Below are 13,521 nucleotides of genomic sequence, written 5' to 3'. Positions count from 1 at the left end.
AGAATGCTTCAGCTAGAGTCACGCGATGTCGTTGACCTCCACTAATACCTCGAATATAATCATTTCCTACTGGAACATTCGCGACGTGCGCAAGATCGAAAAGGTCGAGGATAATCCGTACATCATCATCTAACTGTCGAGAGCGGTTAGGGACATCGATAGGGGTCCGCGCATTTAATGCAAATCGTAGTGTCGTGCCTACAGAGAGACTATGGAAATGGATATCGTCTTCTCCTATTTATTTAAAATTGTTAGAATTGCAACAGAGCAACTGAAGAGTGACCAGTTTATCTGTAGGAAGACTTACCAGCATATGCCACCTCCGCTGAGTAGTGCGATTTCATTTCCGTTGCGCTTCGGCCGTTATACCATACTTCTCCATCAACTGCTTGATATTCTTCCCACATGTTTACCAGAGTCTTAAGTAATGTCGTACAACCACTCCCAGGTTTTCCAATAACCATCAACATTTCTCCTCCACGGATTATACCAGACATCGAATGGAGGAGCGTGCGTGATGGCTTGGGTTGTTTCGATAGGTACGACGCTGGATTTATCTTCCTAGCTAAATCAAGCAAAGCTATTGGGACCGTTGGGGCTTCTTGGTGCTATATAAAGTTAATTATATCTCTTGAAAGCATGAACAATGTTTTCATCTAATGCTTCACCTTATGAACGGGGAACAGTTTGGACTTACACCAATTCCAGCTCCTCGAACAGTGAGATTTCGAAACATTACGTCTTGTTTCTCCTTGCCTCCCCCGGGGCGATTGCGTAGGAATGATTGAATCAATCTACGAATCGTATTCTCGTCACTAGCCACCTCCCCATGGCTAAGCTTGGGCTCGCCTTGGTTAAAGGAGACCAACTCCATCACGACAATCTGCTGCTTGAATTGAAAGATGTATAGAACAAAGCTAACGGCTTCATAACCATTTTATAATAGCTAGCTCCAATAGAAGTAGCTAATAATGCTAACTTCATATATATTGACTCTCATATTTCCCTTCTTGGTAACTAATGCTCGGGTAAGCAACCTAGTTGACCGGATGTCTACCTTATTAGGAATTAACGATTGCATCGTTGGCAAAATTAATTATTTACTAGGATCATAGACTGATAAAAATTTTACCTAACTCTCCTTTTCTAGTTTTATCCCGTAAGACTTATTCGCGTCCTTGAGCCTACTTCATATGGATACACTCCGGATAGGAGAGTAAAAATGATTGCTGAATAAGGAGAAATTGGCTCTGGTTATACCAGATTTAGCATTCCGAGGATCCATAGTATTCCGGAAGCTAACCAGAAGGGGTAGTGCCCTCTTGAGATTCCTGGAAGCTTGCCGCCTTCTTTCAACCCGAAATGGATGAAGAGTTAATTAGAAATTTCCTAGCACGCAAGATATTAAGTATTTTAAAGAGGAACTGCGTGATTTCTGGAACAGAGCCCTATCAAAAAATCGTGCCTGCTTTCCAGGGATATGATGGGCTATATCAACCCCGTTCATCCCCCAAATCCGAAGATAACGTTATTATAATGTTACCATATCGAAGATGGATATACTTAAGGCCTTACAAAATTACAGGTGATTTGTATCGCTATCTTACAAGTGTTCGTAAAGTAGAGGGTATAACCTTTGCAGGGTATCTGCCACTTTGGTTCTTAAATACTACCAGTAGGTAGGCCATAATCCGGCCGTGTACTATATCAATATAGAGATATTGATTTAGGTAATGTTGGTTGAAGGGATTTCTAGAACTAAAGGCTTCAGCCGAAGTGTGCCTTTCTGAAAATATGATGACGAGGGGCCAGCATTTGGTCTTTATAGTTATCAGTGAAGCCAGGTAGGATTTTGATCGACAAAGACCAGCGTAAGGACCGGCCTGCTCACAATGGAAATACGATTCGGATATGCTACAGGTAGGCTAGGTATCTAATAAAAGCAACTAAATCATGACTAGCTTTTAAGGAAGAGGAGAGAAACCTTCATTGCCAAACGGAAGATTCGGGAAATCGGCCAGAACTCCTGTAATCCCATCGGTATAAGTCAACCACGCATCAGGATCTGTAGTATCCACCCATGACCACAATTCGTCGCTACTTGGGCGCGAAAGATCGAGTGGAGCGTCGGGGTTATTCCATCTCATGATGCATTCCCTCTCCGTGTTAGGGGATGCTGGCCGCCCGCCATTTGATTTCAGTATATGCACCAAATTGTCTACTTTGGCACAAAGTGAGCGGGTTACGGCTGCTGCCCGAACGGCTATCGAATTCCTCGGGTCCGCTGCACTGAATATTTCTAAGGCTAGCTGGACATGATGGCGAGCAGCAGGCGCATATATGCAAAATGGATATCCCATAAGGAAGCCAATCAAGGTAAGTAGGGCATTCCACTGCCATTGCCATATTTCACCATGCCCGCAGAGCACATCGGTGGTAGACATGATGCGATGAGTGAGGTCTACTGTAGCTATAGCATGCTGTAATGCTGTTGTCGCATGAGCATCTCTCTGGGGATTGCTTTTTGGAATTAATAGCCCAGCAGGGAAACAGATAAACGGTCGATGCAACCCGATTATCTCGTCATAGTACTGAAGCTCAAGGAAAACTTCCCCTAAGGCTCGAGACGGGCTCATATCAGCTACGGAAGAGATCCAACTATAAGTCTCCTTGCTATCCCATTTACTATCTACATGAAGTAGGCGCCCAAGAGCCGGGCGTAGCTGTTGATCCCTCCACTCATGTAGCCGGTAAACTTCTATGGAGAGGGCGGATGCGCGTGACACGACTTGCGCGAGGCGATCCTCATTTGGAAGACCTGGATGCCGAGTAAGGGCCTCAGTCACAGCTAGTGTAGCCTTGGTGAGAGTGATCGCCCGGGTATGATAGGTAAATTCATCTGTAGGTGGTGGAGGGCAGGTTGTATCAGCAAGTTGTACCCCAACCGGACGCCCCAGTAACCGTGCACACCGGAAATTAAGATGAATAATAGTCCACCAGATGCGCCGGGCTAGATAGACATTCGGGTCAGAATCCGGTAGCCCATGATGCAAATCAAGTGCCTGTGCAATGCGCAAGGCTAACCCAATCATATTATACGCAGGCTGGTGTTCACCCGCATCAAGGAGGTATAAAGTCATGAGGACATAGCACTGTAAGCATTCCAATGATGGCTCTGCAAAAACAGCATACTGACTGGTGGCGGCTAGGCAACGCTTGAAGTACGCAAGAGAAGGGCCCCCTTGCTCAAAGCGTAAACTTAGCAGACGACGACTTAAACCTGAATTGTTCAGGTAGTTCAAGCAGAGAGCAATGATACCATCTACCACAGGGATAGCCTTCAACTCGGAACCATCAGGGGCCCATAAAGTTTCAAAAAGTGAATCCACATGGGCACGATTGACAATAGGTTTAAGAGGATGGCATCGTGCCCAGTAGATATCCAACACGTGTTTTATCTGTGATCGAGAGAGCACAGTACTAAGCCCGTTATTCTCATTCAGTAGCGATTGACCATCTGGAGACGGATAGGGGGGCGGTGGTGAGTCGCCTACGGAATCAGACGACAACTGAGAGATTGTAGAGCAAAAAGCGTTGATTTTAGACATGAATCCAACTGTTGAATCCATTCCATCAGGCCTTAACGAGACAGGACTAGACGGAGTAGGCTGCGAATATTGGCCGACCGGCTCCTGAATGGGTATTGACTCATTCTGACAAATTCGGGCATTTTCCGAAGATTGTTGGCTAGGGGGTGAGGAAACGCATTCTATATTGTTGGCCAGGCATCGCGAACAGGGTAATTCAACGTCACAACGCACCCGATGCACGCGGCAATAGTTGCATGCCCGTGCTACTTTAGACCGTCTAGAATTCCTCCGAGATGAGCGATTACCAGAAGGTGTTGACGCAAATGTGAAGAACATGGTAAAGCTAAGATGAATTAAAAATCTGTTCCAACATTTTCCCAGTCACACTGAGTAGGTGAATAGGTGAAGAAATTATAACAAGATGAGATTATTTGAATTAGTGAAGTTGAAATATTACTAATAATTGTGCTAATAATTGAGAGGTACATAGTATATTATAGCGAGATACAGCGCTGTAACTTGTAGTGACCGGCCTAAAGTAAGCCCTTACACCCCACTCCCTTCAAAAATTAAACCATCAAGTAATACCCTATGAATTCTCATAAATGTCATCGTACGTAAGACTTATTGGTATATTGTTATCATAAGCCTCTTAATTCTTGGTTTTCATTCAAGGTACCTAGGTATCTAAGTAACTCTTAACGTGAAAATAATAACAATAGTGAAAGAGGCAGATTCTAGTTTGACAAATATCCAAGAGAGGGAGGACTGACCCCTTTTCAACAGATTGCTGGTTCGTTTCGTAATTATAAATTATAAATCCGCAATACCAAAATACCAATCAAGGTATATTCATATATGAGTACTTACCTATTAGAAACTACAATCTTTATATTGTGTAGCGGCTAGAGTACGATAATAATTAAAGCAGCGAAATATGTCATTGAAGGTATCGTGGCTCACTAAGGTGGGGATGGTTCACGCTGCGCTCAAAAAATACAATCCTATTAAACATCGAATTACCCTTTATCGCTATGCACTCATAAGTCGTCAGTTATCCCAATCCAATCATAATGCCTCCACATCTTTCAGCTCATTAGCAGTCCATTCCCAAAGCTTATCAGCCAGCGCCTCATCTTCAGCCAGCTTCGACGGTGCCGTCTTCTTCCCGACCGGCTCATAATATTGCCCATTCTCTAATTTCTGGAGCGGAGCCGTAGCCGCCCACAGCGGGTTATACGCGCATTCCGCCGCGCTCTTTAACAGGAACCTGGAGGCTGAAATAAGTCGCTTTAATATAGACTGCTTTGTATGCTCTAGCAAGCCCGTATTACCAACGCCCGGGTGCACGGGGATGCTGATGATTTGCGGATAGTGCTTCGCCATCGCTTTGCAGTACAGGATCTGCGCCAACTTGCTCTGCCCATATCGCGCGAATTCGCCGGCGGCTCCGGGCTCTCTCAAGTGCTCGAATTGAATACCTCCAGGCGGAGCGTAGTTGTGGCCGTACGATGTGACTTCGACGTGTCTTACGTCGGCCCCGCTCTCGGCTGTGCGCAGCAGGATGGGACGCAAAAGCTGTAGCATCACAGCATGCCCGAAGTAGTTACTACCCCATTGAAGCTCGAATCCCTCTTCCGTTAATCCGGGAGGCGTAGCCATCATGCCAGCGTTGGCAATGAATATATCAAGGCGATCTGACTTGAAGCTCTCAGCAATAGCTTGTCGGATCTTGGCACGGGGTGAGCAGAGATCACACTTAACGAAGGTGATCTCAGTGTTAGGACCCTTAGCCTTTGCGGCAGCAAGAACTGCAGCACCGGCTTCTTCATTTCGACCGGTGAAGTAAATATGAGCGGGATTGTGTGAGGCCAGGAAGAAAACTATTTCTTTCCCAATACCTGAGGTACCTGGATTATAGGCAATTAGTTAAAACTCATCTAACCATATGTTAAGTGCTTAATATAGACTCACCTCCTGTGACAAATACAACTTTTCCCGATAAATCAGGTATATATTTTTCCGGGTTGAAAGAAGGCATCTTAGGTGGGCTATGGATGTTATTAACAAACAAGAATTGGGTGAAGCAATATCTAAGCCCTATATATACCAGATATAAGATAGGTGCCTTATGCGTATAAAGCGTTATATAATCCAGATTGATCTCAGCTTCGGGAAATATCATCTTCCCGAGATACCGGATTGTGGCTGAGTGCTATTCAGCTCATATGACTCTGAAATACATATATCCCTATTGTTAGATCATTATTGGATCATTATTAGATACAATTACGGCTGTTTAGGTCTGGTTTGTTTGTCTTAGGTAATATTAGGATCTCATATACCTCGCCATCCCCCAATCGCAACGTCCAACCGGTAGTAGCTCTTTAATCCTCACTCGGAGTGAAGGGACCACCCCACCCCCGAGGAAGGCTTCTGGAGAGTAGGTACTCGGCGGGGTGATGGTCAAAAAATTGGGTCCGGACCTCCGAACATAGCGATTTGCTATATTCCAGAACTATGACTCAAAGATCCAGTCCTCAGTAAATTGACCATACTCAACATCAGAGTTGCTCTTGAAAATATCCTCATACTTCTCAATCTTGCTTAATGGGTTTTTCGCTTGTCGGAAGTACTCCTGGATCTGGAGTTTTATGGTTGGGTCATTCCACATCTTCGCCATCCACTTCAAACCGTCTTCACTAATCCCAGTCAGGGGTAGTTGGTAGCTGCGAAAACGCTACACTGGGGTATAAGTAATAGTAAAGATACGGATTCAAGTCTTCTAGACACTCACCCATAGAACAGGCCAGAAAAAAGCATCGGCAATACTAAAGCCGCCGAATAGGAATCCTTCATCTTCGTCGCCCAGCTCTTGCAGCCTTTTCTTAGTATCTGCTCGCGCCTTGCTCCAAAGTTCAACCATTCCCCTGATCTCTTTTGCAACAGATTCGCTGAGGGGAATATTGCCAGAATACTTGCCGAGGAAGTTGGTCGCATACGTATTGCGAATTTCACTGAAACCAGAATGCATCTGCGCTACTGCCGTTCTTGCCAGTGCCCTTAACTTGAGGTCCTCTGGCCACAAGTGAAGCTCTGGGTGCTGCTCTGCCAAAAACTCGCTTATAGCGAGAGAGTCGGCGATTACAAAATTTTCGTCTTCCTCACCTACCTGTAAGGCAGGGAGCAGACCTTTCGCGAAACGTGCCGGCGGTGCGGCGGCCGGATTATTCATGCCATAAAGCTGGATGTCGCAGGGTATATGGAAGTATGAAAGAATAAGTTCTACCCGCGATCCCCAACCTAATACATATACCAATGGTTAGTTTTCAAGTTCATTAATTATATTAGCTTCCTCGTAGTGTTTAACGTACTCGAGTATCGGGTAAAGTACACATGAAGAGTGTAGTCTGTCTTTGATTTGTTATCTGCCATTATGATGATGGAATATAGGATGAACGCCAATATCGTAAAAATAAATGAAAGAAAACGGCGTCAAGATATCAGAACTTGTGTGATATTTAAACTAAAATTTGCACTAGAGTATCGTGAGGGGATGTCATGAAAGTCTGCATCGTAAGCCATCAATACGCTACTATACCCGGCCGATCACGGAAAACAACGAAGTTGTCAATTGACTCATGAAAGACCCACTAAGTTATACCTATACCTAACACCAAACGGATATAGTAAGATAAATTCGTAGAACTATTATTGACAATATGTAGAAATTATGATGCATTCCACGGGATAGGACCGACAATATCTGGTTCATCTTTCCATCTTTGTTCCGTATTAACATCCAACCTGAAGAGCTCGGGGCGCTTATAATGGCCTGCTCCATCAACATACGTCTTCACCAGATCTAATTCAGATAGATCAATATCTGCAGCGATTATCATATCTTTGCTGCCTGTGTAAGGACCTTTGATAATCGAGCAAAAGGGGTGAATGATAGTAGTCCAACCACCGCCGGCCGTCACCTTGTCCTGTGGACCTAGATTCTTTTCCATCCATTGTAGACACGTCTCGTCAACGTAGCTACTAGGGCAAAGTACGAATACTTGCGCAGTTAAGGCGTGCGTCTTCATCAATGCCTCAATTTGTAAGCACGCCACATCCTCAAACCCTTCAAGAATATCAAGGGCCGGCCAGCAGCCAACATGGATGTGCTCGCCCTGATCGATAAGGGCTTGCCGAGCCCCATTTATGGTATGCTCCCAGCATGCAAGCGCACCAATTTTATAGCCAGTACCTTTGGGCTCATAGCTCTTAAGCGTGTAGCCAGATCCCTGTCCCCATACAAGTCGTTCTGCCCATGTAGGTTGAACCTTGCGATGGACTCCTAAGATGGTACCGTCTGCGTCGATAGTTACGATGCTATTGAATAACGTGTATCCATCACGCATACGCTCGGATATACCCAAGACAACGACTATCTTGTGTTTCGCGCATACGGCTTGTACTTCGCCGAGATCATCTGGTACTACAACACTCTGCGCTGCGTATAGCGCTACTGTCGAAGCGTTGGGCGCATAGCAGTTGGTGAAGTAGGGAAATCCAGGTACGAACACTTCTGGGAAAGCGAGAAGCTCGATAGACTTGCGTGATGCATCGGAAATGGTGTCAATTACTTTACGCAGGCTGGCAGCCTTATCCATATATACCGGGGCGGCATGTACAGCAGCTACTTTAACTTTCTTATTCAGCATTTTAGAGCCTTTCTAATGGTGATCCAAATAGCAATATGTTATACATAGGAGGTAGGTTCAAGTCGATTATGCCACATTAGTAGCTATAAACTCAGGATGAGAGGTGAGGGGTTCCCCCCTTTTCAACATACCTGACCTAATTCATGGTAATCAGCCCTATCATCAATAGCGGGGCGTCGTACTCCCATCGGCACTTGCATGTCGATCATTTCAAAGTTCTTTAATTATCCGAATCATACCTAATATTTCTTCCCAGCTCAAACGCTACTAGATATCCTAGACTCGATGGCATGCCATGACCGTCTCAGCTTTTACCTTTGGTAGCAGCTTTGGTCTTCAAGTATATTCCATTAAGGAAAAACTATAATATATTTATTTAACTACCAGTTCTCTTGTTCCACTATTTGTTAGAAATTTAATTCCTCCGATCAATCGCCAAGATATTAAGAGAGCGTACTTTATCATTCATCATGAGATCATCTGCTTCTGATGGTGTTTATTTTATTTGCAAATGAAAGGCAGTTGCTTGATCTATTGCATTTGCTCCTAGAACGTATGTCAGACGGTAAACGAGCAATCATATAGTTTGAAGTCCAGTATTTCAAAGCTAGCAAATAACCAATAACAGGCCGGTGAGGTTGAAAGCTATAAAGCAGAGGTCAGGGTATAGTTTCGTAAACCCCTTCTCATATTATTCAAGGTGTAAAAGGGTACGATACGGTCCATAGCAAACCAGTACCACGTGAACGTTTACGACTGGTATCAACCATGCGGAATAATTCATGTGACTTTTACCATAGCCATTTGTATCTTACCCAAAGATATTTTTTAAACTATTAAATCACAACCTGTAGCCAAGGTTTTGATTCATAACCTAGGTGGATCTTCGTCACGCAATGATTGTATTGAGCTGGGGTAGGTTATTCACTTAGGACTTTGACACTGCAAATCACTTAGGTCTCTAGCGTCTGTGAATTCCATGATTCAGACTCAATACCGCTCTTACACGTATAGATATCTATTATTCAGGTCTATTTCCATCCCAATTCTCCCAGTTACCAAGCCCCCTTACTAGTGACTTAGATAAAATTGTTCAAGACACTACAGAGGTAGGTACGCAAATGACGAAGTAAGGTATGATCAAGCACATAATCCTAACTTACGGGACTAAGGATAATATATACGTACCCCTATTTAATGCCAGAAATTTTCCTATATAAATAATTCCTCCATCCCTCGAGTTCTTCCTCTCTATACCTTTACTTTCCAAGCTACCCTTTCGGCCATCATTACCTAAATATTGGATCATTAAGAAACCATAAACTTAAACCCATATCTCTCCGGGGAAACACTCTTATCTATTAAAGTTCATCGTGAGCTCTATCGGCTGGATAGTTAAGTTATTAACTAATCTCAGACAGTTACAACCGTATCTCATGATGTCGTCGACAACGGATATTGAGTTCCCCAGCTACCTCGAGGCAATTTTTCCGGACCCATCCTCCTTTCCCATATTCCACCTCAGCCCATACGCTCATAATTTGCGCTTCACGGTTACCGTACATCCTCTCTCTGAGAATCTCCCACTTATGATTCTATATGATGGTTCTACCAACAATGGTAGTGTCCTGGCAACAGTCAGTAAGCCGGAGAAATACCATGGCACCAACAACACCACAGTCCAGGTTGAATACACTGCCACTATTCTGGCTATCCGCGATGGTGATCTTCATAGACTGTATAAATTCTCATTACAATTAGAGTCACGCCACGAGAGGTTTGAATGGAGACCCACCCAAGGAAACGAGGTGTGTAATATGTTCAGGCACTCCCATGGATTCAAGTTGGTACGACTTAGAAGTAATGGTCCCGGAAATGGAAAGGGTGGGAAAAGAGACCACAGACATATGGATGAGACTAGCGATGGGAAAGAGGTAGTCGCTGTTTGGGCAACTGATAGTAACTGGATGCGTCAATTGGTATCAACCAACAGACCATTCAAATTTGAGTTGCGTGCAAGTGGCAAATCTGGGGAATTGGGCAGCCAATTTGGCTATTTCGCCTTAATTACGGCACTAAAGATCTGGAGCTACGAGACTCAAGGACTATCTACCTAGGTAGCTTTACTAATTCTTCGTAGATTAGGTAGTTGATAAACTTCTGAGGAATAAGAGAAGGGCTCCTAAAGGCAGTTCTAGGCATCATATTTTAATATTACGCTATGATTTACCAGCTGTAATGTAAAGAATTATTTATGTTAAAGTGGGATTTAGGTAAGACATCAGCTCCTGTGTAAGCATGTAGGGTTCTAGAGATGATAAATATAACGATGGTGTTTATAGCAAATCATGCTTTCTCGGAGCTCCTTCATATTATGTACCTAAGGTTTCTTAGGTGATAAGCAGCTGTCAACTTCATCCTACGACCCACCCAGTACAGCTCATATAGATATCTGTATGCAAACAAATATTAGTGTTATTAAACAGTCCCGTTTTAATTGCCGGTGTGCAAAATATTTACGAATCTTTAGTTAATTCGCACATCTTCTACCCACCAGATATCCGGTAACATTTCCCCCCAAGACTCTCAATCTCATATTTACTTCCCTCCCTCATCCATATCCGTTATTTCTTATACGTGATTCTTATTTCAATATACGATTCAAAGAGTCAATAGCTCAGTTCTCTCCAACATCAAAATCACCGAGTGCTTTTCTCCGGATCATCAGGTACTAGAACCACCATTCCAGAATTATTTCAGGGACGTAATAATCTCAACACTACTCTAAGTCGGGATTCAAGCCTTAGCTCTATCGTAGCTACTCTAAATTGGCAATCCTTTAACACTATTATCTACGTCTACACGCCTTGCCACTCAAGGTTATAGTAAGTTCTGACTGCAAATAACGAGATTGATTACAAAACTAACAACAATATGAAGAGATTCCAACATGGCCGAGGAATTCCCCCATTATCTAAAGGCTTTCTATACCAATCCTTATCAGACGAAATTCAGTCTCGGTCAGCACGCTCACGACCTCCGCTTCACAGTGTCGAGAGGGCCTATCGGATCAAAGACAATTCTCGTTCTTCATGAAGGATCGACCACAGACGGCCAGATCTCGGCAATTGGGAAAGAAACAGGAAGGTTCCATCAGGGATATAGGATGGTCAACGATATTATCCCTCCCCCTCTCATAGGAGAATATCCTAGCACTTTCACTTCAACTATGACCCCTAAGCAGGAGTTTACTCATCGTTGGTACCCGTTCTCAATGGAAGTGGGCGAGGGTGAGGAATTACACAGCGAGAAATTTGAATGGCGGCCTACCCGAGGCAAAGAGGTGAAAAACATGTTCAACCACGCCAAAGGGTTTAAGCTGGTACGAGTTGGGGCCGAAGGACCTGGCGACGGACAAGGCGGGAAGAGGCAATCGAGACAGCTAGGGGAGAGCAGCGATGGCAAGGAGGTGGTCGCCGTTTGGGCAACCGAAAGAGTTCTGGTGCCTATAAGCCGCGGCCCGTTCAAGTTCGAGCTCCTTGGTAGCGGCAAGACCGGCGAGTTAGGTCGACACTTCGGGTACATGGCTCTTATGACGGCGCTTGAGACCTGGTGTTTTCAGATTCTGAGAATACAGGACGACTTCCCTCCTTGTGCCACTCGCCATTGATATCCAAGGAGCAAGGAATTTTCAAGAAGTGCATTATGTTTCTTAGGTACTTAAGATAGAGTACACATGATTCATGTTTATGGTACTCGCAAATTTGCTGTTATAGCCTCTCTCCAGAACCAGAATATAATTGTGGGCAATAATGAAAGTTCCATCAGTAACGACGATGCCAAGAAAATTCAGTAGACTATATGATTTTACTACTATGCGTATCTGAAACCGCGCACCGAGGTAATTTTAACATATTATATGATGTAATTACGAGTCCGGTTCCCCTTAATTACATCATTTATTCAAGCTAACCGCTATGTGCCTATCTAAAGCCATAATCTACAAGGGAGAGGACAAGTTCATAAAGAAGATACACCGAGATACTTCATCCTTTAGTATTCTATATAAGTTTATGCTAGGTCAAATACATGAATTAATGTATAGGGGAGGTTCTAATCACGAGGGAAACAAAGGGAGATGTCTTGACAATCATTATTCTAATCGCAAGGTTCATTATGTTGTCGATACAAACATTTTATTACGACAAAGGGACTGAAATTTCATATCAACTAATCCACTCACCACAAATTTAGATACAATATCTCAGAAGCACCTAGTAGTTGGTTGAAGTGCTTGAGGATAGGTATCACTAGAATATGGGGGTATTTCCTGTCCAGCTCCTCCAGGATCTATTCTTAACTATATATTAACAAAGAACCCTGTCAAAGATTGCCATTATGGCTATATCGGTTATCTCTTCTTGCAATTCAGCAAACAACGACTACATAAAAACCCTCATGATTAACTATGCCTTTTCAAATTACAAATATCTCATGACTCCTAAAGAAGCTGAGGAGATTTTAACGAAACCATATTGGGACGATGTTGATGCTTTTTGTAATTATAGTATGTAATACCAAGAATCCCTCTCCTTCCCCTTTCTAGGCTGCTACGGGAGCCAGAAGTTCTTAACCGATTGTTTTATTTTAGGAGTTATCACTTCCGATGCGCATTCAAATCACCACATATACCCATCTTCCTAGAAATAACACATATTAACCTTAGTTATTAAAGTGATACAAGCGAACTTCGGACAACCAGTGTCTAGCACAAGTAACGTAAGGCTTCCTAGCGCAATAAATATATACACTGACGAAGAGCTCAACGCCATGGAGTCAGGGTCGGTTGAGCTCTTACCTCCTAGGAATGCGGAACTTGACACGAACGAAGAGTTGAATGTGGGAAATACGCAGCCAACTATGAGCGAAAATCAAGAAAACAATGTTAGATCTATGTCACAGCCCGATATTAGAATCACTGAAGGGGATTTAGAAATCGAATCTGAATTTGAATACGAATTTGAAGGCGAGTACCTTCCTCCATATACCCTTGAAATTCTTCCAACATATACTACTTTCGACATTACAGAAATTCCATCCGGAGACCTAATAAGTGTCGAAGAGGTTAGGGAAACTAGTAACACGGAGGATATCGCTATATATGATACCATTGAAGGGAATCATGATGAAAGAAGAGTACGGAGCACCTTAAGATTTGA

At 43.6% G+C, this 13,521-nt stretch overlaps 5 protein-coding genes across 5 annotated transcripts; 1 reads left to right on the top strand and 4 right to left on the bottom strand.

Moving 5' to 3' along the window:
• Positions 1–1,964: 1,964 nt before the first annotated feature.
• On the bottom strand, positions 1,965–3,629 carry GL218_07616 (uncharacterized protein; the record flags this gene model as incomplete). The annotated part of the gene is made up of 1 exon (XM_033584380.1): positions 1,965–3,629. One exon carries the CDS (start codon positions 3,627–3,629, stop codon positions 1,965–1,967), a length of 1,665 nt encoding a protein of 554 aa, XP_033432750.1.
• Positions 3,630–4,658: 1,029 nt separating this feature from the next.
• GL218_07615 (uncharacterized protein) lies at positions 4,659–5,631 on the bottom strand (the record flags this gene model as incomplete). The annotated part of the gene is made up of 2 exons (XM_033584379.1): positions 4,659–5,500; positions 5,565–5,631. The coding sequence occupies 2 exons, from the start codon at positions 5,629–5,631 to the stop codon at positions 4,659–4,661; spliced, it is 909 nt and encodes a 302-aa protein (XP_033432749.1).
• Positions 5,632–6,108: 477 nt separating this feature from the next.
• Positions 6,109–7,025, bottom strand: GL218_07614 (uncharacterized protein; the record flags this gene model as incomplete). The annotated part of the gene is made up of 3 exons (XM_033584378.1): positions 6,109–6,330; positions 6,388–6,893; positions 6,965–7,025. The coding sequence occupies 3 exons, from the start codon at positions 7,023–7,025 to the stop codon at positions 6,109–6,111; spliced, it is 789 nt and encodes a 262-aa protein (XP_033432748.1).
• Positions 7,026–7,321: 296 nt separating this feature from the next.
• Positions 7,322–8,302, bottom strand: GL218_07613 (Aliphatic nitrilase; the record flags this gene model as incomplete). The annotated part of the gene is made up of 1 exon (XM_033584377.1): positions 7,322–8,302. One exon carries the CDS (start codon positions 8,300–8,302, stop codon positions 7,322–7,324), a length of 981 nt encoding a protein of 326 aa, XP_033432747.1.
• A 3,229-nt stretch (positions 8,303–11,531) lies between these two features.
• On the top strand, positions 11,532–11,972 carry GL218_07612 (uncharacterized protein; the record flags this gene model as incomplete). The annotated part of the gene is made up of 1 exon (XM_033584376.1): positions 11,532–11,972. One exon carries the CDS (start codon positions 11,532–11,534, stop codon positions 11,970–11,972), a length of 441 nt encoding a protein of 146 aa, XP_033432746.1.
• Between the last annotated feature and the right edge of the window lie 1,549 nt (positions 11,973–13,521).

Source organism: Daldinia childiae (assembly GCF_008694065.1).
Source record: "Daldinia childiae strain JS-1345 chromosome Unknown Scaffold9, whole genome shotgun sequence".
In the NCBI taxonomy this organism is placed as follows: domain Eukaryota; kingdom Fungi; phylum Ascomycota; class Sordariomycetes; order Xylariales; family Hypoxylaceae; genus Daldinia; species Daldinia childiae.
This window is presented reverse-complemented; position numbering and strand designations above follow the sequence as displayed.